General features: G+C 29.2%; 4 protein-coding genes across 6 annotated transcripts; 3 read left to right on the forward strand and 1 right to left on the reverse strand.

Moving 5' to 3' along the window:
- Nucleotides 1-1,723: 1,723 nt before the first annotated feature.
- LOC124912383 lies at nt 1,724-2,139 on the forward strand. Its single transcript, XM_047452994.1, has one exon. It carries the CDS (start codon nt 1,782-1,784, stop codon nt 2,052-2,054), a length of 273 nt encoding a protein of 90 aa, XP_047308950.1. The 5' UTR covers nt 1,724-1,781; the 3' UTR covers nt 2,055-2,139.
- A 513-nt stretch (nt 2,140-2,652) lies between these two features.
- Nucleotides 2,653-4,930, reverse strand: LOC124911963 (glutathionyl-hydroquinone reductase YqjG-like). 2 transcript variants are annotated; one of them, XM_047452507.1, is made up of 7 exons: nt 4,846-4,930; nt 4,620-4,668; nt 3,915-4,139; nt 3,602-3,778; nt 3,299-3,523; nt 3,090-3,218; nt 2,653-3,005 (listed from the first exon to the last, which is right to left on the reverse strand). In XM_047452507.1, the coding sequence occupies exons 3-7, from the start codon at nt 4,125-4,127 to the stop codon at nt 2,772-2,774; spliced, it is 978 nt and encodes a 325-aa protein (XP_047308463.1). In that variant the 5' UTR covers nt 4,128-4,139; nt 4,620-4,668; nt 4,846-4,930; the 3' UTR covers nt 2,653-2,771. The 2 variants fall into 2 exon arrangements, with proteins under 2 accessions (XP_047308463.1, XP_047308464.1); XM_047452508.1 differs by lacking the exon at nt 4,846-4,930 and having other exon boundaries at nt 4,620-4,772.
- Nucleotides 4,931-13,229: 8,299 nt separating this feature from the next.
- Nucleotides 13,230-16,461, forward strand: LOC124912010 (glutathionyl-hydroquinone reductase YqjG-like). Its single transcript, XM_047452564.1, has 6 exons — nt 13,230-13,531; nt 13,618-13,842; nt 13,924-14,100; nt 14,828-15,052; nt 15,154-15,282; nt 15,992-16,461. Exons 1-6 carry the CDS (start codon nt 13,433-13,435, stop codon nt 16,226-16,228), a joined length of 1,092 nt encoding a protein of 363 aa, XP_047308520.1. The 5' UTR covers nt 13,230-13,432; the 3' UTR covers nt 16,229-16,461.
- A 1,345-nt stretch (nt 16,462-17,806) lies between these two features.
- On the forward strand, nt 17,807-25,159 carry LOC124912358 (potassium transporter 10-like). 2 transcript variants are annotated; one of them, XM_047452967.1, is made up of 9 exons: nt 17,807-18,054; nt 18,490-18,620; nt 20,090-20,315; nt 21,033-21,278; nt 21,390-21,440; nt 22,342-22,602; nt 22,692-22,859; nt 23,217-23,471; nt 23,941-25,159. In XM_047452967.1, exons 2-9 carry the CDS (start codon nt 18,495-18,497, stop codon nt 24,921-24,923), a joined length of 2,316 nt encoding a protein of 771 aa, XP_047308923.1. In that variant the 5' UTR covers nt 17,807-18,054; nt 18,490-18,494; the 3' UTR covers nt 24,924-25,159. The 2 variants fall into 2 exon arrangements, with proteins under 2 accessions (XP_047308923.1, XP_047308924.1); XM_047452968.1 differs by lacking the exon at nt 17,807-18,054 and having other exon boundaries at nt 18,073-18,620.
- Nucleotides 25,160-25,920: the final 761 nt, after the last annotated feature.

The raw sequence follows: 25,920 nt of genomic DNA on the forward strand, positions 1-25,920 counted from the left end.
AACATATTTGAATGAAAAAAGATTACCTTTAACTTTTAAGATGGTCATTTCCTTGATATCAATTCATTTCCTAGAATTTTTGACTCTTAAGGTTTCTCCCAGCAAAAATTATATAAACTCATCTTAGCGAACAATTTGTAGCAATGCTCCACGTATAATGTTTTGTTCAGACGGGGACACTTATTTGCGTCATACCAAAAGTAAAATTATATTATGAGACGAACTCTCCATAATGTTTAATCTTTTTCTATATCTAATTCGATTAGCAAACTCATTAGATCGAAGATCAAACATGTCCTTAATTGTGCCATTTTTACATATATCAATGTAATCAAGTTTAGGATACATCGTAGATAGACTTTTGACACTACACCAATTGTCGTCCAAAAAACTGATCGAAAAACCATCCCCACAATAAATTTAGATTGCTCACGAAAATTTTTCCATATAAAATAATTCCGCTTAAAATGATATACTCGTTGGATAATTAAACATTTTTGTGAACCAAGTAGATCAATCATAATCACACTTACATTTGATCATCGATTCGATGCCCAAAGACTATTCGGTTCTATTGTAAATTTACAACACTATTTTGATAGAAGAAACTTATTAAAAGAAATAAGATCTCGAATATTTAAACTTTAGTAATTTTTAAAACATTTAATCTTGTCTTAATTAACTATATGACAAAACGATGAGTTAAAGGATCCTATAGAAATTTACACAATATTATCTTCAATTTCACTGTTACACTCTTGGAAAGATTGAATAAAAGACATTATATATGTAGACATAAATGACAATACATTTTTAATGAGGATTAATCGATCTCTTTCGAAATTATTTTACTTTTTTAACTAGACAATATACATATTATTTTAGTAATAATCGGGTCCCAAGAGACCTTAAATCGTAGTTTATTAATGAAAGATCACCAATTTAAACTTAAACACATTTGACAATATCATCTTAAAATCTTTATTATTTGAAAAATATAATAATATATTTTAGAATAATGATATATACAACACCCTTATACACACCTACCTCATTTGGAAAGAAAAATAAAATATTTTTCTCTCTCTTATATTTTTAAAAAAATATATTTTCTCTTTCTTTCCAAATGAGATAGACACTATACAAAAGTAATATATAAGATTACTCTATATTTTAATAAGGAAATAACTGTATTTCTTATTTGAGATAATATCTTTACACCGAATTCATAATTTTGTTTTTAATGAGAATGATTAATTTAAATATTTTTTTAAATAATTAAATTTCACAAAAATGAAAACAAAAAAAATAATTGAACTCCACAAAAATAACTATCAATCATTAGAACCTTAGATTTTTTTATAAAAAAACTTTAAGTTATTAATATATAATAATAAATTAACTTTTTAAAATAAAATATATTTTAATTATTAAATTAAATAATGTAATTAATAATAAAATATATTAAAATGTTTCACCCATAACCATTATCTTAAACCAAATAAATTATCAAAATTAAATTAAAAATAATATTTTTACCATTTAATTTTGAATCATAATATCAATTACAAACTATAGTTTCATTGTTGTTGTTCCATTATTATGTTACATACAATTTATTTTTTAAATAACTTTTAATAAAATATATATATATATATTTAGATCGTAATTTAAATAAAATAAAAGGGTTTTATTTCAGAGGAGGAAGAGAAAGTCGAGTATTAACCGGACGGCGATCTCTACGGAGGTGGTAGAAGTTATCGATCGATGTATCAGAAGAGATGAAAACTACGAATGAGTTGGCCGGAGAATGCGAGAGATTGAAATCGGCTCTATTACAGTGTCACAAGAGAATACCTTCCGGCCACGCCAGAGATTCCGGTTGTCGCCATCTCAATCGATCGCTAGCGGAGTGCCTCGTCTCCATTGCTTGCCCTAACGAAGTCGATGCTGTTCGGACCCTTTGTTCCAGTTCCGGCACCGCTCTCAAGAGATCTCAGTGCCAGCAAGCCCGATTATCTCTCTCCGTCTGTCTTTCATCTCATCAATCCTGACTCAATTCGATATCCTAGGTTTGGTTTGATACTGAAACCCTAGGTTCGATACTCTTATTGACATAATTGACTCGATCAAAGTTTTTTTTTTTTTTTTTTTTTTTTTTTTTTTTTGTCTATAATAATGTTTTCAAAATGTTAAAAAGTTTGTATTAATATTATTTTGTAATTTGTAATGTATAGATTGAACAACTCATTCAATAAGTCTTAATTGAATTGGTTATGATAATAAGATTGTTTAAATATTATGTTCCTTTATTAAGTTTTCGGGTTTAGGGGTTACCGCGAATCCGAGGAAATTAAACTTGTAACGTTTTGTCTCTTTGATATTTAACACTTGCTAAGTTACAAAATCGAGCTATATGTTATGATATCTCTCACTTTGCAATTAGTTGCATTTGTTTTGATGACAAAAAGATAATTGTTAGGGAATTTAAGTGTTTTTCTTAACTAGGGTTTTTATCATAGAATTATCGAAGAACATTTATCCTATATGGGTGAGTGTTGATAGTCTCCGATGCATTGTTCATTGCTAGGAGTGTAGGAATCAAGCATTATTTGTATTATTAGAAGTTGCATTTACGATAACTTTATACCAAACCAAAGACGCATCAGTATACAATAGACTCGACACACAATCCACAATACTATATAATATAGTTGAGAAGAAACAAACTGAAAGATGAGTAAGGATTGATCCAAATGCGTATCGACTCTTTAAGTAGAAAATCTGTCTCTATCGTGAGGAATCGAGTAATCCAAATTGGGTCCAACCGGAACAATGCCATAAGGATTGATGGATGGATGACTTACGTAATAGTGTTTTTTGATATGTACCATGTTAACAGTGGCGCTAACGCCTGCAATCTGGAAGATGTCTTTTGTGTAATTGAATAAGTTTGGGTATTCTCTTAACTGTTTCTTGTTACACTTGAAATGGACTGTGTAAACCTGCACCATATTCATATCAGGTAACAAAAGTTGGTTGTTTTCATCTACGTTATAATTGAGACTCGGATATAAAGTAACTCATACCTCGTCAAATCTAATAAGGGTGACGAACAATCGAACATCTGCTTCAGTCAATGTGTTACCACAAAGATACCTCTGCTTATCGAGAATTTCCTCACATTTATCCAAAGCTTCGTACAATCTCAATACAGCCTGTAGTGTAAGCATCAAAGGATGAAGAAAGTAATGGAATGAATTTTCATAATAATTTGAAGAAAAGAAAAAGTAATCACCTCATTGTAAGGCTCTTGCTTAGTAGCAAATCCACATTTATAGACACCATTGTTAATACCATCATATATCCATCCATTGACCTCATTGATCTTATCTTGCAAGTGAAGAGGATAAAGGTCAATAGATGGATTCTCTGCAATTTCGTTGAATTCAGAATTGAACATGCGTATTATCTCTTCACTCTCGTTATTGACAATTGTTTTGAGTTTTTTATCCCAAAGAACCTGGTGAAATGGACATGATTTCAAATCTAACGAGGAATATTAGCCAAAAAATATGAAATTACAAGGGGGTATACGCACAGGAACTGTGTATTTCCCGGAATAGTTTGAACTGGCTAGCTCATACAGTTCCCGAATAGTTCTGGTTCCATTCAACGAGTCTGGCTCAGCTCCAAGTTCCTCGTTATCAGATGTAGAAAAAACCCATCCCTTGTGATCATCAGTATCTTTTGTTCTCTCCCATACTGGTTTGACAGACTGATATCATATTGCAAATACAGCAAAAAGAAGAAAGTTTATTTTCAAACACTTTCAAATCCAGATCCAGATAAGAAACCATAATTCAAGCTCAAATGAACTAGGTAAACCATGGTATGATGCAAAGTTGACATACCGAGAAACTGATGGCATTGTCAAGACCTTTAATCTTCAAGTACATGAGGCACCTGGATGCCCAAGGACAAGCATAAGACACATAGAGATGATACCTCCCAACTTCAGCTGGGAAAGTTGAATTCTGGTCCCTTGAAATTAAGTTTCTAAATGTCGAAGGTGTTCTAACAAAGGCCCCCGATTGAGAAACCTCAGCCAATGCAGATCTAGCCATTTGGAAATTGTTCTGCAGAATTTCAACATTATTATACCAGTGGATAAAAAACCAGACACGAGATAGATCTTCCAAAGAAGAAGGCCTTTTTCGAATAAGCCAATTCATTTGGGACCCTGCAGATCCACTCTTTTTCCTATTCAAAGATCAGCCATTTGTCTCTGTGTTTTCATATCGAGAATTACTATACATTAGGATTAGGTAATTATGACTATTTTTGTTGGATTTTACTGTGTTTTGGAGCTGAGTGGATTATCGTACTTAAAGATTATCTAGTTTTATTAATACAAAGAATCAGTATCTGTTAAGTGAGATCATTTGGACAAATTCAGCTGAATCTATAATAATAATAGTTGTTAATTCGTATAGATTACTAGCGAAACAAGATCTGTCATGTCAGATCGATCTACATATATCAAAGAATCATCCTGATCTACATAGGAAACAATAACAAAGATCAAAATTCACAGTTAACAACAATCAGTTACTAACCTGAAGAAGAACAGAGGTGAATTGAAGTTCAATAAGCAACAGCAACAATCTGGAGAAGGAAATTTTGAGTTCTAAACAAAATCTTAAGAGAAGAAAGCAATCAACAGACGCTAAAATACTAAACAGACAGTAGAAATCAAAATTAGTGACGATCTTGCACCAAAAGTCTAGGAAATCATCAATTTGAATTCGTATAGAAATTTGTAGTGAAGAACAGGCGGCATACCTTGGATTTCAATGAGAGAGACGAAATCGAAATGAAACTTTGCTTCTACTTTGATTAAAAAATTCAATTGAAAAGAAATAAAATCACTTTATAATTTAGTTCATTAAATTAAGTAAAAGATTGATATGCTTTATAATCTGAAATTCATTAAATAATTTGATAAAAAAACAAATTAGAGAAATTGCACAATAAAGTAAAACATAAAACTCTAATATATGAACATTAATGTAAATAAAATTCAAATAGTTAACCATACATAAATAAATATTAAAATTGTGAAATGTTTATTTATAATCAGTCAAATTTGGTATAGAAAATAATGGACCAGGTTATAACTCATGTAGTTTTTCTTTTATAGATTCAGTTCTTTTTTTTTATATATTGTTACATTCCCCTAAAAGCTAGTTCTCTAATTATTTTTTTCAAAAAATTTAAGACCATTATGTAATATTGTTTGTTGAAGTACTTGTTTTAGTTTTAATTTAGCGTTTACAAATATATATATATTATAAGAAAAACTTATATAACTAATGGCTTTACCTAAAGTTGGGCATAAGTTGAGTCAATATAAGCAAAGAAGATCTAACATAGGATGGCGATGGTACCCATTTATTTTATATTTGTGGGTACCCGGATGGTTTGTGGGTACCCGGATGGTTGGGTCGAGGTCAAGATGAATAGTTAAAATTATTAGTCAATTGGGTTAAAGTTTGAGATCATGATGGGAAATGTGCAAAACTCAAACCTGATACCTGAAATATTAATATATTTAATAAAATTCAAAATAATTTTTCAAATTCCATATCATTACAAATTTATAATAAATATTTAATATTTATTTTCTTTAATAACAAAATATTTTCTCTTTCTACAACATCTTCACATTTTAAACTTCAAATACAACATTATTTTAATTTTCTTAACCTTATCTCAACAAAATTGTTTAGTTTACCAAATTTCTTCAAATAACCTTTAACTCAACATTTTTTTAATTTTTACAAAATTGTTATATTTTTCAACTTCTACCATATAACTATACAAATAACAAATAAATAATATTTTTATTTGTATTTTTAATATTTAGTATGTTTAGAAAATAATAAATATAAATTCATATTTTTAATCGGGTAACGAAGTACTTGTTGGGATCGGGTATCCGACGAATCGGGAATGAGATATAAATAAATATACCTATCGGAATCGGGTAGTAAAATAAAAATCAGGTTCGAGGATGGGTACTTCACTATCCGGCAGGTAAAGTACTTATTGTCATTCATAATCTAACACGATATGATAATATCTCACTCAAATTGTAAGTTGAACACGACACAAGTACAATACGACACAATTATAAATTAACAAAATCATAACACGATTAAGAAATAGAAGGGCACAAACACTAAATCTATTTATTTTTTACTCACATTTTTCATTTTATTTTCTTTCTAAAATCATTCACTTTTACATTTTCATTAAACTACTCACGTCTCTCTAAATATACCTACCATTTTTTTAAATAATAAATTATTTAATTTTATAAAATATATATAATTAAAATTAAACAACTAATTAAATAATTTTAAAAAATTAACATAAATAATACATTATATAAACATTAACAAAAATATATTATATGAATAAATTGATGAGAGTCTCTTAATTTCTTTCCCCTTTTATTTAAGATAACTTTACCTAATTTTTTTTATATAAAATAATAATAAATAAAAATATCTCTTAATATATATCATATACTTTCTAAATAATTAGTGTGATATTTATTAAAAAAATTATATTTAACTCACTTAATATATTAATTATTTAAAATAATACCTAACCTATTAAATTAATTTAACTCATTTAGTTGGATTAATAAATTAATAAACACAGCACAATAATTAACTCTAATCCACACAACAAGACACACGAGTTAATACAACACAAATAAACATTGACACGAGTTAACACAACATGAATAAGCCCGTAGGTTATAATATTTTGAAAAAACATGATACGACACGTGCAAATGAGTTTTGACACGACACCGCACAATTAAAAGTCAGACACGAATTATCCGAGTCGAATATGAGTTCTACAGAATATGATGTTAAGTTGTGAACTATATATTCTATATAAGATGGTACAGGCTTTGTTGTTTATGTTTTCTTAGTAATTTTTCTTTATCTTATACATAGTGGAAAATGACGATATCAAGCTAGATGACGATATCAAGTTAGATGAATCAAGATATCCGTGGAAATTGCGCACCATTCAAGAGATTGAAGATGTGAAGTGCTTATTTCGGATGAGTCCTTTATTTATCGCTTTTATTGTCTTTTTTATTGCAGCTATGCGTTATGACTATTACATTGTTAGACAAACACGTCACTTGAACAATCAAATATTATTATGACGTTCTCTTTGTCACTCCAATTTGATTTCTCATTCACGACCATATATTTTATGATCGGTTTCCTGTGTCATTTCTTCGTCAGTTTATAAGTTTAGAAAATGATATTACACATCTCTAAAAGATTGGAATCAGGATTATATTTACTATACTATTAATTCCACGAACTGAGTTTTTAAGCTATTATTTATTTTCAAGAGTTACCAATTGGGCCAGATTTTAACTATATCTTCTGGGAATTTGATATCTAGGCATGTAAATGTGCAACACTAATTATTATTATTTCTTGATGGTAGTCCTAGAAGTTATCAATTTGTGGACACCTTTACAATATCCTCTCATATGTTGATATTTGTGTGAATGATATTGAAAACATGAGTGAATTAAATCTAGAAGTGCATTCCATATCTAAGCATGTCTCCGAATAATTTTAATTCGTCTCATATTTATTAAAATTAAAAAAAACATATTTAACTATCTTACTATATTAATTAATAATTTAAAATAACAAATAACATATTAAACTAACTTAACTAATTTAGTTTGATTAATAAATTAATAGGCACGACACGATCGTGTTGATACGACAATTAGTTCTAGTCAACACGACATACGAATTTGAACACGAGTTAACACGACATAATTGAGTTTGTGTATCGTGATATTTGAACATATCAATACACGATACAATACATATGAGAATCAATTTTGACACGCCACGACATAATTGAAAGCTTGACACGAATTGTCTGAGTTAAATACAACTGTTTAGACACGATTTCAACTTACCATTGTTTTGTGTCATAATAATTTAGATCGGCTTTGCTTGTTTGAAGAAAATTATTTTTTTTAAAATAAAGAAATATTATTAAATTTGTTAATATATATATATATATATATATATATATAATTAAATTATATTCAAAATAAAATTATTTTATCAAAGTTAATATTTGAGATGTTTTTAAACAATTTTTTTATAAATAAATTTATATATATATATATATATATATATATATATATATATATATATATATATATATAATGATGCTTAATTTTTAAAGTGTCCGGATTGTCGGGTCGAGAACTGTGGTTAATTTGGATATTTGGGTCGGATTGTGGGTTGACCCGTTTTTAAATTTAAAACGGTTAAAAATAAAATTAAAAATGCTAGAGGTATGTTTCGAATTTGCAACATAACAAAACAAGTACAACTTTTTAACCAACTAGGCTACAAAGACTTTATATTTTAAATTCAACACCAAATTTGATAAACGTGGGACGTTTTAATATTAATATAAGTTCAACTTTTTAACTAACTAATCTATATATATAATGATGCTTAATTTTTAAAGTGTCCGGATTGCCGGGTCGAGAGTTGTGGTTAATTTGGATACTTGGATCGGATTGTGGGTTGACCCGTTTTTAAATTTAAAACGGTTAAAAATAAAATTAAAAATGCTAGAAGTATGTTTCGAACTTGCAACCTAACAAAACAAGTACAAGTCTTTAACCAACTAGGCTACAAAGACTTTATATTTTAAATTCAACACCAAATTTGATAAACGCGAGATATTTTAATAATAATATAAGTTCAACTTTTTAACTAACTAATCTATATATATATATATAATGATGCTTAATTTTTAAAGTGTCCGGATTGTCGGGTCGAGAGTTGTGGTTAATTTGGATACTTGGGTCGGATTGTGGGTTGACCCGTTTTTAAATTTAAAACGGTTAAAAATAAAATTAAAAATACTAGAGGTATGTTTCGAATTTGCAACTTAACAAAACAAGTACAACTTTTTAACCAACTAGGCTACAAAGACTTTATATTTTAAATTCAACACCAAATTTGATAAACGCGAGACGTTTTAATATTAATATAAGTTCAACTTTTTAACTAATTAATATATAATGACGTTGAGTAAATGGATACTTGGGTCGGATTGTGGGTTGACTCACCCATAAACTTAAACGGTTAAAAATAAAATAAAAAATGTTATCCGTAATTTTTTTTCACAGTTTTATATTATTACTCGTGTAAATGCATAGCCTAAATGCTAGTTTTTTTAAAAACTAAATCTGAGTATTATTAAACAAGATGCTTTTCTATAAATTTAACTATTTTATATTTCTTTTAAAGCTTGTTTGATTTTATTTTTTTTCAAATTCTAAACGTAATGGCTTGATTTGAAAAGCAGCTTTTGATATTATATTGAAGTAAATTAATTGCTTTTGTAATGATTAATGAAACTAATTGTGTTTTTTATGAGGAAACTTATTTATGAACCCACAATAAACTTATTAATAGTTTCTGATTAAAAAATGCTTACTTTTAAAAGGCTGAATATTAAAGTGAGACCTATAGTTTTATGAAATGTTCAAAATATGATCAAACATTTATCTTCACACGTCCTTAATATTTCTCACCATTTCAAAATTATCTTGTTAAAATTGAAAGGATAAACTTCCTTATAGTACAAAACATCATGAGACTTACTCTTTAGTTGTAAGTATTAATTCAACTACACTAAATTAATTATTAAAAATGTGTATTGTTACATTAATATATATTTACAATTTTATTTAAAAAATGCATAAATATTTTAAAAAATAAACAATTCTTTAAAAAAAAAAAATAATTTATATTTTAATGTTAAAAGTGAGCATAACTCCATAATCATATCCTCCCTTCAACTTAAAATATTTTAAGTGAAAATTATCAATATATTTGATTCATATGAACCATTTTTACCTCTTAAACTATTTAGTAGGTATACAAATTTACAAATATTTTATGCTTTATAAACATTAATAACAAAATATCGTAAAAATAAATAAATAAAAAGACAAAAAATGCATTCTCATCGTGTTATCCGAAAATCTGAAAAAAGAAAAAGAGCAATAGAAGGAGAAAAAACACTATTAATACTATTTTTTTTTACAATTTTAAAAATAAATCCTCTAGTTTATTCTAATATCCAACTTCTAAATAACTAAACTTATAGAGTTGAAATTTGAAAACCCAATAGTCAAAGTATAATTATATTCCCCTAGTTAAAACTATACAAATTCTTATTATAAAATACAACAAAATTAATTAGCCTATTAAAAAATTGTCATTTTATCAAAAATTAGGATTTATTAAAATAAAATTAAAGTGATTTCTAAATTTTAATATATAATTATTTGGATCATAAATCTTAATATAAGTGATATTTAGTTTGATTTGATTTAAAAAATGAATCAAAGATTATTTATAAATAATAATAAAAATATTTTATAAATTAATGTCATTTTTAAACTTAGTATTTTTTATTTTAATTATTAAAAACACTTTTAATTTTCACTTAAAAATATAACAAAGAAAAGTCATGCTCATTTTATTTTATAGAATAAACTTCTATTTAAGTTTTAAAAAATAACATATATAAATAGCTCAATATATGATTGGCAAAATCTCGTCCCTGCTGTCTATTTGATTTTTTTTTCATATTTTAAAATAGCAAAATACCTACCCCAGATATTGCCGATCCAAATCAAACAGAACTTATATATATATAATTAATTGTGCTTATAAATTAATATGTTTTTAAATAATTTTATTTGATACTTTTAACTCAATTATTATAAAATAAATAATTAATTGTACTTTTTATTATAATATGATTATACTTTAATAGCACCTATGTAGAAACTTAAAATGTAGTCCTTCTACTTTCCCATAACGTATATACCAGTCCTTATATATTCGGGTATCAGGTTTGGGGTCGGGGATGGAGAGTAAAAAATGTTACCCGATCAGATTCGGGATCGGAGATGGGGAGTATTGAAAACCTAAACCCAATACCCGAATATATTAATCTATATATATATATATATATTGATAAAATTTAAATTTCTTTTTAAATTCCAAATAACAAGTGATAGCCATCATTAAATAAATATATTAATTATTTTATTCTTACACACATCATTTAACATCATTAATTACAAATGTAATAAATGTTTCTCTCATAAGTAAATACTCTTAATCTTCATTTTCATTATTCATTTTAAATTCAATCTTACTAGTTATTTCAACTTTTATCTTTATCTTTTCTCTAAATTTTGTTCAACTTTAAATTTTCAATAACAAAACAAATTGCAAAAAGTAAAGTTTTCATTTGTGTTTTTAAAATTTGATATTACTTGTTTTAATTTTATTTAATAAAGTTATAATTGTTTTTCAACTTTTACAATCTTATACTTATTTATTAACTTAATTTTCAATTTTTATTTTGTAGTTTCTTCTTTAATAACTTTTACACGACTACAATATACATATATAGTAAGGAATACTAATACTTTTATTATATATTTTTTCAATTTGATATTACTATTTTTAAAATTATTTATTATTATTTTCCTATATTATTTTCGTTTAAGATAAACTCAGTATTTTAAGAAAAACAAAATAGTTAATTTTTTAGGTAAAAATAAAGATTAATTTTTTACAACAAAAATAAAGAGTTATTTTTTTCAAGCAAAAAATAAAGGTCAATTCACCTTATTTTTTAGTAAGTTAGAATAAAAGTTTAATATATTATTTTTATAAATATTATATATAAGTAATGATTTTTTTTTTAAAGATTTGAGGTATGTTATTAATTAAATACTTTAATTATAATTCTATTTTATTTATTTATTAATGTTGATTGTTTATTTATTTATTAATTTTGTAGGTTGTAATTTATATGTGTTGAAGAATGTATTTAAGAAAGATGTTTTTTTTTTTTTAGAAAATCGATTTAATGAATTTTTAAGTTTGTGTTTAATTAAGAATTTTGTACTATCAATTTTAAGTTTATTTGTATTTTTATAGTATAGATGAATTTATATTATATAGTATGAATGATTAATTGTCTATTGTTTAAGAATAAAATATTTATTAATAATTTTAGGTCAATTATATTTTAAATTCACATATTAGTTAATATAATATATTAAATTTATATATAGTTTTAATTTAAATATGTTAATTAAAATATTATAACTTTAATATTTAGTATCGGGTAATGGGATACCCGTCGGGATCGGGTATCAGACGAATCGGGGATGAGAATATAAATAGAGATATCCGTCAGGTTCGGGGTCGGGTAGTAAATTGAAAATCGAATTTGGGGATGTGTACTTCACTACCCGACGGGTAGGATATCCATTTTCATCCCTAATTGTAGTCGTACGACGTATATCATACTATCATTTGTAATATGACGCCTTCATTCGTAATGCTATATATTATTATGACGCCTTCTGAGATTCGTTTCGAAAAATTGATGAAATTTTGGAGAAAGAATTTTAGAGAAAATAACGTGGCGTAATTTGATTCGTTAAAAAATTAACAAATTTTTTCTCTCTTCTCCCTACTCACACTTTTTTATTTTTTCAACCATGTAGTTGACACATCATTTTCTCTTCCATTATTTCTCTCAAATTTCCTTCTTCTATTACTCCTCTTAATTAAATTTATTATAATTTTAAACATGTTTTATCTTTCTTAGTGGTTCAAAATCAAATTTAAAACTTTTATTTAATTATGGGTTAAAATCTCAATAAAAATTATTTTTTTTTATTAATTTTTTAAAATAAATCTAACCAAAAAAAAAATATATATATATATATATATATATATATATATATATATATATATATATATATATATATATATATATATATATATATATATATATATATATATATATATATATATATATATATATATATATATATATATATATATATATATATATATGACAAATTTTTTTCTATTTGCGTCTAGGACAAGAAAACTAGGTGTCGATTCTCAAATTTATTTTGGTTTTGGAGTTAATCCAACTTTTTAAAATTAAAAATGAAATTCTAATTCAATCTTAATCTTTCAAAATTATTATCAAATTTGACCGGGCTTTCTATCTTAAGCTTTCAGCTTTCATCATCCATGGCTGATGACTGTTCAAAGCTTCTGCTCAAGTTTCACATGCTAGAATAAAAAAATGGCTATCCATCTACTATCTCCCCATTACTCTAATAATTAGGTCAACTCAATTATCAGATGCCTAACGGAACCTATAATATTCTGTTAGTCTTTTCACTGATATTCAAATTGCCAAATCAAATCCTCCATTCTAGACGAAGATGATGTCTTTTGTTATAAAACTGAACCATCGCCATCGCATTTGTACAGATTCTTCATTGAAGCAGCTTCTCTCTCCTCTCATCCAAGCTTTTCCCAAGGTATGGCACATCGCAATTATATCTCTTTCATGTTTTTCATCGATTAATAGCCTCGATAACCTAGATTGAAATTGTAACTTGTTCAGTCTCCTTTCGAAATCACTAGCCTTTCATTCACGAAGATGGCAGAATCGGGTGCGTACGTTAGATCTCCATCAACGTTTTTGAACACTGTGTCAAAAGATCCAAATTCATTTTTTAATGCTGAAGCTGGGAGATATCATTTGTATGTATCTTATGCTTGTCCATGGGCATCTAGATGTCTTGCTTACTTGAAGATTAAGGGACTTGACAAAGCAATTAGTTACACTGTATGTTGCATACTTATTTGAAATTTGCTGAACTGTTGTTCTTCAATGGATAAAGTTTTTAAGCATTTGTTTATGTTTCAGGCTGTTAAACCTAAATGGGGGAAAACGAAAGAGGGAGATAGTCATATGGGATGGGTGTTTCCGGTTTCTAATGAGGAAGAACCGGGGGCTGAGATTGATCCACTTAATGGAGCTAAAAGTATCAGGGATTTATATGAGCTAGCTTCTTCAAACTACCAGGGGAAGTTTACAGTTCCTGTAAGTATAGATTCAACCTATTTGTGATTCCAATCAATCTAAATTTGTTATGTTTGCAGAAAATCACATTGATCTAGAAAATAATATGGATTGTGATCCAAAAGATAAATTTAGATCATGATTCAAAAATAATCTGTATACTAAGGACTTATTTGATTTGGGTTATTTGAGATTAATTTCAAATAACTCATTATCCAATCATGAATCAACAGTTACATCGTTCAAACTATCAATCGAAATACTCTTTGATAAATATATATACTTCTAATGTCTTTTTACCCATATAACTTATTAATCACCTATGTCAAACAATAAATTATTTGGAAATACCCCCTTGGATATTCAAATAACTCTAGATCAAAGAAGATCTAAATGAAGCAATAAAAATCAGTTATATAACTCTAGATCAAAGAATTGTGATTGTGACAAAAACGAAAAATACAAGTTTTAAATTAGATTTGGAAAGAAGCTTGTTTTTCTTACTTGCACAAAGGCTACTAAATGCTCGTTTTGCTTCTAGAACTTTAGAAAATGACTAAAATTCCTTATGTCCGTCATTGTTTCCATTAATTTGAGAAATTAATCAAGAAATGTTGGCGAGGAGAATTTTGAGCTATTTTTAAAATTCCTGGAAGCAAAACATTTCTTTATTTGTTTGCCGTTTTGTCAGTTTCTTTTGGGTCCTGTTTGTAATTTTACTTATGCAGTTTTTGCTTGTGTTCTTTAGGTTCTGTGGGATAAGAAACACAAAACAATTGTCAGTAATGAGAGTGCACAAATAATCCGCATGTTAAATTCTGAGTTCAATGACATTGCCGAGAAACCAGATGTGGACCTGTGTCCTTCTCACTTGCTAGCCAAGATCGATGAGTTTAATGAGTGGATACTCGAGGGAATAAATAATGGTGTGTATAAATGTGGATTTGCAACTAAGCAAGAGCCTTACAATGAGGTAAGAGATCTTTTCTTAATTTTAGTTGACAAAAAAAAACTTGAGTTCATCATTCTGTGACTGTTTTTTTTGACTAATAAAGAGATTTCTGTGTTCTTCAGGCTGTTGTAAAGTTGTTTCAGTCTCTGGACAAGTGTGAGGAAATATTGAGTAAGCAGAGATACCTATGTGGAAACACATTGACTGAAGCCGATATTCGGTTTTTTGTTACCCTTATTAGATTCGACGAGGTAATGGCTTCTACTCACAATTGATAATATTTATTGTTACTGAATCTGACCACCCTTACTGTTTTTTCACTTTTTGTTGCTTATCATATCCAGTTATGGACACTATTTTTTATTTCAAAAAAAATCATTCAAATCATATTAGCTAGTTATTTTAGTCATTTGACCCAAGTAATTAATCTCATCAAACAAAATATTTTTCAAATAATCTGATTATTTCCAAATAACTCCTTATCAAACAAGCCCTACTGGAATTGACTACAGGGTTTTACACAAGCTACTTTTAGGCATTGTTTGATGACTTTGATCTTGGTTGTTTGAATAACTCCATTTGACAAAGAGTATAAATAACCAAGTTATTTAAGGAAAAATACACCAGGGGCATAAACAATTGTTTGATGTGGGTATAAACATATAATGAATAAAATAGTTAGAAAATATGGAGGGTATTTTTGTACTTTACTTGATATTTTGAATGATGTGATGGTAGATTGAATAGTGGGTTATTTGACCTTATAACCCACATCATACAAAGCCTTACTCTAGTTTATTTTTTTCTCAAAGAAACTGTTATGTAGTATTTACTATTCTAATTTAGTTAGTATAGCAAGTTAGATGCATATAAATAGCTAAGAAAGTGAATTGTGACAGTTAAAATATCAAATAGCAAGGGTATTCTGGTCGTAGTCTAAAACAATCCACTTTTTCGTAGGTTTATAACGTTCACTTCAAGTGCAACAAGAAACTGGTGCGTGAGTACCCAAATCTGTTCAACTACACGAAAGACATCTTTCAAATTGAGGGTGTGAGCAGCACTGTGAACATGGTGCATATCAAGAAACATTATTATGGAAGCCATCCTCACATTAATCCTCATGGGATCATTCCTGTTGGTCCAAGCATCGACTATTTTGCGGGTTCCCACGACAGGTCGAGGTTTTCTGACTGAAAAAACAACTGAAACATGGTTTTATAGTGTGCTACAAGTTTGTCATGTGCAATAATGGGATTTTTTAAGTTGTTGTTTGTTGTGGTTTGGTGTTTAGATATGTTTTGGGATGAAATAAAAGAATGTGTTAGAATATCCACTTGTTTGTTTTGTGGGTAGAGTGAATATTGAGGATTATAATCCTCAATATTGAATGTAACTGTTTATTATAATGAGAAGTTTTTGTGGTTGCAGTACAGTGTTTATAAGTGAAAACAGAGTGCAAGATCAAACAAGCTTTTTTAGGATTAAAAAAAATAAAAATAAATTGTTTGGTAAAAAAGTAAAAGATTATTTGAGTTTTTAATTATTAAAATATATTTTTATATCTGATAAAAATAAAATAAGAGTATGTTAGTTGAAGAAAATAGTAATTTTGGCTAAGCATTAAATTGGAATAAGATATAATTTTTATATTTTTTACTTATTTCATTTCAATATTTTATTATTTTTTAATTTTACCTAATGTTTAGACAATATTTTTTTAATATATATATATATATATATTATTATTATTTTTCATCATTTAGGTATTTTTTTTTTGTCAATTATATTTTTATTTATAAGTGATTTATAATATATAAAAATAAAATAAAATAAATAAACTTATTAAACAATTAGATAAAAAAATATTAAATTAAATTATTCAAATTTAAATTCAATTAGTATTGAATTAATATATTTTAGATTTAATATGAATAAAATAAAACAAATTGAATTTGACCATTTTCACTCTATTTGTTTTTATTAGGTTTATTCATATTAAATCTAAATTATATTAATCAAATTTGTAACCAAATTAAATATTATATTAATAAATATGATTATAATTTGAATAATGTAGTTTAACCTTTCTTTTATCTCATTGTTTAATACATTAAATTAAAAGGTTCGTTATTTAACGTTCAGTTAACATTCTTTTTATAAATCACTTAATTTAAAATAGAAAATTATTATTATTATTTTTATAACAAAAATTTTGTAAAGCAATTTTTTTAAAATTATATTATTTATTACAATTATAAAAAATAAATTAAAAAAAAACAATATATTTTTAGTGAAATACAATCTAGTAATACAAAATTAAAAAATATAAGTTTGAATAATCCAATTTCAATCTAAATAACTAATCCAAATATTTCAAATTCTGATCAGTCTAAATTTTAAATTTATTAATTAAATGCTCCCTTATACATATCATTAGAAGATGGATAAAAAAAATATTTATAAAATATGTGTTAAATATTTTGATGGTAAGAAAAACAATCATGAAATAAAAAAAATTATAGAAAAAGATAAAAGAGAAAATATTTTTGAATAATATATTATTCCAAATAAAAAATATTGTCATAAGAGGAGAAGACTTAATTACAATTAAATTGGTAAATTAATATATATGTATCTTTTTATTAAAATTTTATCATATTATTTAATTGTTTTAATTTTATTTACAATTTAGTAATTTAATTTATAATAATTCCATAATTAACTTTCTTTTTCAAAAAAATATCCAGCATATGTCTGAACTCTGTACTGAAAAGCTCACAATCAAGCCTAATCGTTCGCCGCCGGCGGTTCGCCCTCATCCATTGGTGCTTCATCTCCGGCCGCCGTCGCTCCGTCACCGGCACATGATTCCGAACAGATTTCCGGTATATCCTTTGCAATGTCACCATCGCCGGGAAGGAAACGCAGTTGGAACTTCATACATTCATCTCCACCTCTCAATCGAGCTAGGGCGCTTTGGTTTATTTCTCAAGTCTTCCGCTGACTAGTACTCGAGCTAGGTGATTTCTTTTGTTACTGTTTTGCTCATTTCAATTGATTGACTATTCCAATAAGGTAATATATATATAAGGGGAAGGATTAATAAAATCTTAGCTTTTGATTCTAGTGATAATTGAGTTGACCGCACCATAGAGTTATTGGGGAGAGTAGTTATAGATCATATTTTTTTATTGGTCCGACATTTATTTTTTTAAGTTGTAAAACCATGATAGATGACGATTGTATTCTCTATCAATCACGTGTGAGCACTTTGTTGGATATGCTTTAGGCGAGATAGAACCTATTTCAAGCTTTTATTTTTTGAGTCCATAGTTTTGGTGGGTTGATATTTGGGTGGTGTTGTAGGATGTTCAATCTGGGAATTGAGTATTTTTGTAATTGGTTGCCCTCATCGGATAATCAACTTTGATCTAATTTTTCTATCTTGGTTCAAGTTGACATGGCTTCTGGAATGGAAATTGAGGATGAAAGTGTAAACAAAGGTAGTATGTGGGACTTGGAGCAGACGCTTGACCAACCCATGGATGATGAAGCTGGAAAACTTAAGAACATGCACGGAGAAAAGGTTTGGTATTTCTGTCTAACTCTCTTTTACTTAGATAGGTGTAGACATACATACCTAGAATATGCCAGTTTTTGATATTTTTTCTGTTCATCAAGCAAGTGGGATTAATTCGAGAAAAGAAAACCTGATCCTTGGAAGTAAAAGCGTTTCTGATAAGATCAAGTGTTTAATTGACTTATTTTCTTGTTTACGTGCATTTCATGTAAGGAGGTGTTATGTACTAGGGTATCTGGATAGATTAGTAATGTGTTACGAGGTTAGTATTGTAATCGAAAAACTGTGCAGGGAAGATAATTTTCTTCTTATGTTGGATTGAAGAATAGGGACTGCAAAAGATGCTAACTAAATGATAGAACAACTTCCTGGATAGATATAAATGATCTTTGTTGGGAAGACAAACAATTCCCAATCATTTTCTTGGAAAGGAAAATGAGTGCTTTGGAATAGGCATAGGTCAATATTTCTACACTCCCCTTCAAGCTAGGTGATAAATTATAGTCTAAACGAGGAGACTCATCTTGATTCAACTCAAAATGAGTGGCTAAGGAAACAATGGCCGAAGAGAGGGTCGATGTCAAATTTCTCACATAGTGTGTGTAGGATGACTACCGCTCATTGACATAGTCGGTGCTAAAATTTCTGTAAGAGTCTAAGAGATACGACACTCAGTGTATGCGTAGGTGATGCCAAAACTTCGGCCAAAATCTAGAATGGGCACTAATTTTTTGGGGTGAGTCAATATGAGATACCTTACCTCCAAATCAGATGTCTGAAACAAGATATGGCCCCTAGAGTCCTTTGTAGGCTCGTTTCTTTCGGGCGAACTTGAAATATGAAACATTATGTTTTATTAGGCGGGAAGGTTTTCTTCATATATTGAATTGGTCAAACTACAAAGAGGACTACAATTTATAGGAAAAATAAAAGAGGCTAACTAAATGATAGAACAACTTCTTACATGTTTACATAAATGATTTTTGTTGGGATTTGGGAAGATACAAATTCCATCCACTTTCTTGGAGAGGCAAAGGCGTTCCTTTGAATGGTCTGATATATGGTTTCTCATCTCATATAATAAATAGTAGAGATATTATATGAGTGCAGTCTTGTTGAATATGAAATGGTCTGATATATGGTTTCTCATCTCATAGGTTTAGGCCATTTGTTCTTCACTAAATGCCTCTAAATCCTAAATTTTAGGCTGTTACGTAACAAAAGATGATTGGAAGAGGTCATTCCCTATTAGTTGAACCTCATCTGAATTTGAAATAGATGTGGTATGTCATGAGATGAAATTGCAAATACTATTATTAAAAGTAGGCTTAATTAACAATGTTTGTGTATTTCAAAATACCATTCAAATAAGACTATTGTTTTGCATGTTTTGCTTCCTAATATTGGGCTTTGATATGAAATGACTCCTTTTACCCTCTCTTTTTGTTACTAATTGATAGCTTTGTTTCTTGCAGAAATTATCTGCTATATTGTTTATTCGGCTTGCATTTCAAAGTCTTGGAGTGGTCTATGGAGACCTGGGAACTTCTCCTCTATATGTATTTTACAATACTTTCCCTCATGGTATCAAAGACCAGGAGGATGTTATAGGTGCCCTTTCATTGATTATATATTCCCTCACTCTGATTCCATTGCTGAAGTATGTTTTCATAGTTTGCAAGGCAAACGATAATGGTCAAGGTAAGCCTAAAACACAAAGTGGGATCTTGTTTTGTAGAATTTGTAGCCATACATGCTAGAGTTGGATTTGCAACTAGTGTAGTCAATAGTACTATGTAAGTTTTTGGTAAGTCAGTTGAACATCGATTCCGACAATATACAATGCTAATGTGAAAATATTTTAGAGCTTTTGTTAAAAATAAAGGTGTTTTAGCCTCCCAAAAGAATAGCTTAATAATAATGTCTTCCCCATTTTTATTTCACATAAGAGTTGAAATACTAGATATGATATTAAATTATCAGATTAAAATAATGACTCTTAATATAATATGATTGAGAATAATCTATATGATTGCAATTTATTTACTATTCCCTTGTGACATTCTATAAATAAATAATCTCTACCATGTAAGTTAACACATTCTCATTAACTTGACATCTTTTTAGTTTTCTATTTAGTATTAGAGCTTTTTGTTGTGATTTAAGGGTTTCTTCGTATGCCTCTGTTGTTGGCTTCCATCGAGGACTATACGTCTCTAGTTAGTTTTTTGTTTTTCACTTGAATTTGTTTCTTTTTCAATTATCTACTTTAACTCTATGGACCTATAAAATTGCCTCAAAATTCCATTGATTGACGTTCCTTCATTCTTTTGTGTTATATATAAAAAAAATTAAAACATAGATCCGATCTATTCATATATGCTTGGGCAATGAAACGCTTAACATTTCTATGGGCAGGTGGAACATTCGCACTTTACTCCTTGCTATGTAGACATGCTAAAGTCAGAATGATTCCTAATCAGCATAAGAGTGATGAGGAATTGACAACATATAGCCGCAGGATAATCCATGAGCATTCTTTTGCAGCAAAAACCAAGAAATGGTTGGAGAGGTATACTTCCAGAAAGAATGCGCTTCTTATACTTGTTCTTATTGGTACAAGCATGGTGATTGGCGATGGAATCCTTACCCCAGCTATATCAGGTAGACCATATCTTCATCTCTTTTCCATTTGTCTCCAGATTTGCACTTTGATTTGTTAATGTTTCCTATTTTGTATTTTTATCATTTAATACTTCCATGTGTTTTCTGCAGTTCTTTCAGCTGTTGGAGGTATAAAAGTAAACCAACCCAAGTTGAATGATGGTAATTTCCCACACCCAAAACTTGCAATTGAAAAAAGAGTGAACCCATAAATAAACCCTTCAAGCATTTGTCAATTTTGGAAATCGCCCTTTATTGTTTTTTGTTTTTACTTTGTACAAGCCATTCAACTATGAAACTATTTTGATATGAACCATCTTTAAATTGGAATTTTTTTCTCAGTTGGTATCCCTAGACTGGCATATATCATGCCATCAAACATAGGCAAGTAAGACCATTTTTTCCCGATTGAACCCTTTTATTTTTTGTCACGTCAACATTTGTTTAGGGAATTTTGTTTTCTTAAAGTTCAATTTCTGTTGACGTGGCCAAAAATATAAGGGTCCGGTGAGTAAAGATGGTCATATTTGGCTGATAGATTGAACATAAATATCCCGTTAAAAAATACCCTTTAAAAATGGTTCATATCAAAACGGTTTTATTATTGAAGGGCTTATATAAGAATAGGTTTAAGGCATATTTCAAAGCTAACAAATACTTTTAAGGCAATGTTTGGATGTGTATAATTGGAATTAGAATTATATTTAGAATTGTAATTGGAATTGAATTACAATTCAATTTTATGTTCGAAGAAATCATAGAATTGTAAATCCGAAATGGAAAGGATATAATTGCAACTGAAAAAATCATATACATTCAATTCCATTGGAATTTTAATTATAATTATTTATTTTAAGTCCTGAAACAATAAAAGTATTTGGAATCGGACCCACAACTATAATTCCAATTCCACCCGAACCAAATATAATCTAAGGTCTTTCTTATGAGTTTACACTTGAAAAAATCTAGAAAAAAAACTCCCTCCATTTATGTGCATACTTTTGGTGAAAATGGACAGAGTGTTATCGTTCATGCTGAAAAGTGGTTTATTTTCACATAACAGGCATAGTTGTCACCGTCGCAGTTATCATTTTGGTTGCTGTGTTTAGCATGCAACACTATGGTACTGATAAAGTTGGGTGGCTCTTTGCTCCAATTGTACTGCTTTGGTTTCTTTTAATCGGAGGTATTGGCATATACAACATTTGGAAGCATGATAGAAGTGTTTTGAGAGCTTTTTCACCTGTGTATATATACCAATATTTCAAAAGGGGTGGGAAAGAGAGCTGGACCTCTCTTGGGGGAATCATGCTTTGCATCACTGGTAACACCCATTGTTTTATTTCTTCTTGTTATAAGGAAAAACTGTTCAGAACGTAAAGTTATTTCTGATTGGTATTTAACTAACAACAGGAACAGAGGCACTGTTTGCTGACTTAGCCCATTTTCCAGTCGCCCCTATACAGCTTGCTTTCACTATGGTGGTGTTTCCTTGTCTTCTATTAGCTTATTCAGGACAAGCTGCCTACCTTATGAAAAACCATGATCATGTTCAAGACGCTTTCTATAGATCTATTCCAGGTAGTTTTGAACTACTACTTTTGAAAAATACTGCAAACTGATAGAAAAATCTGCACTTTCAAAGAAGTTCATACTTTTTCGTAGTTATGTTCTTTGTTCTCTACCCACCCTGGGTACCTCAGTAATAAGAGGTTTGGACTAAGGGACTCACTAGTCACTACACTGAGGTCTTAGGTTTGATTCTCAATGAAAGCATCATATTGTTTTAGCCTTCTCGAGGTGGCACAAAGCTGGCCCAGACATCCTTGTTAAGAAAAAACAAAATTGTTTCTTTTGTTTTGTTTACTGCTTCAAACTGAGAAGGATGATAGTTTGTATGTTCTACTGACCATAGTGTTTATAAATATGATTCTACAGAGAGTATATACTGGCCAATGTTTGTCGTGGCAACTTTAGCTGCGATTGTTGCAAGTCAAGCAACTATATCCGCTACCTTCTCAATAATAAAGCAGGGTCATGCACTTGGATGTTTTCCGAGAGTAAAAGTTGTTCATACATCGAAGAAGTTCCTTGGACAGATTTATATCCCAGACATCAATTGGATCCTTTTGACTCTTTGCATTGCTGTTACTGCTGGATTCAAAAATCAAAACCAAATTGGCAACGCCTACGGTATGCTATCTATTTGTTAGTTACTTAATGTTTTCCCATGGATGAGAATATAAGTAAATCTACCCACCCACCCAGAGTAGCTCAAGTGGGTTATTTGGGTAAAATGATCAAAATGTTTTTTATTATTCAATATTTTAAAATATTATAAAAATTAAGGAAAATTTGATATTTCAGTTGATGATTTGATGAAGGGTTATTTGGATTTAATCTAAATAATTCATTATCACTCATCAATTAAATAATTCAAATCATGAACTAAAATACATTTCACATTTTATAACATTTTAAAATTAAAGACAAATGATATTTTAGTCATTTAATTCAAATAATAATCAACTTTTTTTTTATTAAACAAGGTTTTCTCTAAGAACTTGGTTTATTTCAAAAGAAAATCTACATCAAATAAGTTCCTAATTGTGCGCTTGCTCATGTTTCCTTTCGTGTAAATCTGTTGGTTTGTAACTAACAGGTACGGCTGTCATGATTGTCATGCTGGTGACCACATTGCTCATGTCTCTAATCATGTTACTAGTATGGTGTTGGCATTGGATTTTGGTAATCCTCTTCACTGTCTTATCTCTACTCATAGAGGGCTCTTTCTTCAGCGCCGTCCTCTTCAAAATGGACCAAGGCGGTTGGATTCCCCTAGTGATCGCAACCACCTTCTTCATCATCATGTATGCATGGCACTACGGCACGCTCAAACGGTACGAGTTCGAGATGCACAGCAAGGTGTCAATGGGATGGGTCCTTGGACTCGGACCTAGTCTAGGCCTTGTCCGAGTCCCAGGCATCGGACTCGTGTATACCGAACTCGCTAGCGGTGTCCCCCGCATATTCTCCCATTTAATAACAAACCTACCCGCGATGCACACGGTCGTGATTTTTGTTTGCGTGAAATATCTCCCCGTTTACACAGTCCCCGATGACGAGAGATTCTTGGTTAAAAGGATCGGGCCGAAGAACTTCCACATGTTCCGTTGCGTCGCGAGGTACGGTTACAAGGACCTTCACAAGAAGGATGACGAGTTCGAGAAAAAGCTTTTTGAGAACCTATTCACATTCGTCAGGGTCGAGTCTCTTATGGAAGCCTCCTCGGACTCTGAGGTAGCGGGGGGAGAGACAGACAGAGATACTGTTATGACAGACCTCATGGTCTCGGACTCGTCCGTGAGGGTGAATCGGGTCACATGGGCCTCCACGGTGGAGACATGTGAGGAGTCGGATGAGATGGAGTTCTTGTCTATGTGTAGAGATGCGGGGGTGGTGCATATATTTGGGAACACGTTGGTGAGAGCTAGGCAAGATTCGAATGTGTTGAAGAATGTGGCGAAGAAGATAACGGTGGATCATGTTTATGCTTTGTTGAGGAAGATGTGTAGGGAGAATAGTGTTATTTTTAACATTCCTCATGAAAGCCTTTTGAATGTAGGCCAGGTATGTTATGTATGATATCAAGACTTGAAAATGTAACTTCTTATTAGGTGATTGTGAGGATCGTGCTACTTTCCTCCTATCATAGTTATGAGGATCGTGCTACTTTCCTCCTATCATAATTGTGAGGATCGTGCTACTTTCCTCCTATCACAGAATAAACCCGATAATAAATCATATGTATTAAGTTGTCTTGTTTCACTAGGAGTAGCATATGTTTACATATATGTTTGATATACAAAGGAGTATAGATTTAGTGAAGTTTAATAGCATATGTATAGTTATTATTAATTGTTATTTTCTATTAAGGGTATTTTTTTAACCTTTTACTCAAAATCTTGTTGCCCTATGCATTGTTTTCATTTTTTGAGAAAGGTCAAAATAAAAACAGAATAAGAATGCATACATAGATTAAGTAATAGGGCAAGAACTATTGTTAATGATTTTTAAATGAATACACTAGAACTATTTAGCATAGACTTTCTTTGTGTTTCTTAATGTTAAAGGGCAAGAATCTCTATTAAAAATTATAACTTCACTTGTATATTGTTTAGTTGTAAATGTTGACTTTTATTTTTTGGTCAAGTTGTATATATATTTTGTAGCGTTTAGAGAACTACTTTGAACGTGTACTTCAAGTCATTCATTGATGAGTTCTTCGTGTAAGTTATCTTCGTTTTATTTTATTATTTACTAGTTCTTTGCACCTTTGAAAGTATGGTATTGTTAAAAGATAATATCGTGTAAGTCATCTTCTTTTTCCTAGTTCATTGAATCCTTTGAAAGTATGATATTGTTAAAAGATAATATCGTGTAAGTCATCTTTGTTTTGTTTTATTATTTACTAGTATGATAGTGATAAAAGATAATAAGTTGTATTAGTAACTAAATTATTTCTTTTAACTTGTAAGATTTTTATTAGATAGAAGAAAAAAAGTAAATTAGTAAATTTCCCTTAACGGGTGCCGCCATGATTAAATTTGCAGATCTTATATTGGGTAAAAAAGATGTAAAG

This window comes from Impatiens glandulifera, chromosome 8, assembly GCF_907164915.1.
Source record: "Impatiens glandulifera chromosome 8, dImpGla2.1, whole genome shotgun sequence".
NCBI lineage: Eukaryota > Viridiplantae > Streptophyta > Magnoliopsida > Ericales > Balsaminaceae > Impatiens > Impatiens glandulifera.

Excerpts from the sequence above, each read along its gene's own strand:
- LOC124912383 (XM_047452994.1), top strand. The coding sequence starts at position 1,782 with ATGAAAACTACGAATGAGTTGGCCGGAGAATGCGAGAGATTGAAATCG.
- LOC124911963 (XM_047452507.1), bottom strand. The coding sequence starts at position 4,127 with ATGGCTAGATCTGCATTGGCTGAGGTTTCTCAATCGGGGGCCTTTGTT. Across the intron at positions 3,779-3,914 it reads ACAATGCCATCAGTTTCTCG|TCTGTCAAACCAGTATGGGA; the intron begins GTATGTCAACTT and ends ATATGATATCAG. Across the intron at positions 3,006-3,089 it reads CCCTTATTAGATTTGACGAG|GTTTACACAGTCCATTTCAA; the intron begins GTATGAGTTACT and ends AATATGGTGCAG.
- LOC124912010 (XM_047452564.1), top strand. The coding sequence starts at position 13,433 with ATGATGTCTTTTGTTATAAAACTGAACCATCGCCATCGCATTTGTACA. Across the intron at positions 13,532-13,617 it reads TCATCCAAGCTTTTCCCAAG|TCTCCTTTCGAAATCACTAG; the intron begins GTATGGCACATC and ends TAACTTGTTCAG. Across the intron at positions 15,053-15,153 it reads AGCAAGAGCCTTACAATGAG|GCTGTTGTAAAGTTGTTTCA; the intron begins GTAAGAGATCTT and ends TGTGTTCTTCAG.
- LOC124912358 (XM_047452967.1), top strand. The coding sequence starts at position 18,495 with ATGGCTTCTGGAATGGAAATTGAGGATGAAAGTGTAAACAAAGGTAGT. Across the intron at positions 21,279-21,389 it reads CCTTACCCCAGCTATATCAG|TTCTTTCAGCTGTTGGAGGT; the intron begins GTAGACCATATC and ends TGTTTTCTGCAG. Across the intron at positions 22,603-22,691 it reads AATCATGCTTTGCATCACTG|GAACAGAGGCACTGTTTGCT; the intron begins GTAACACCCATT and ends AACTAACAACAG.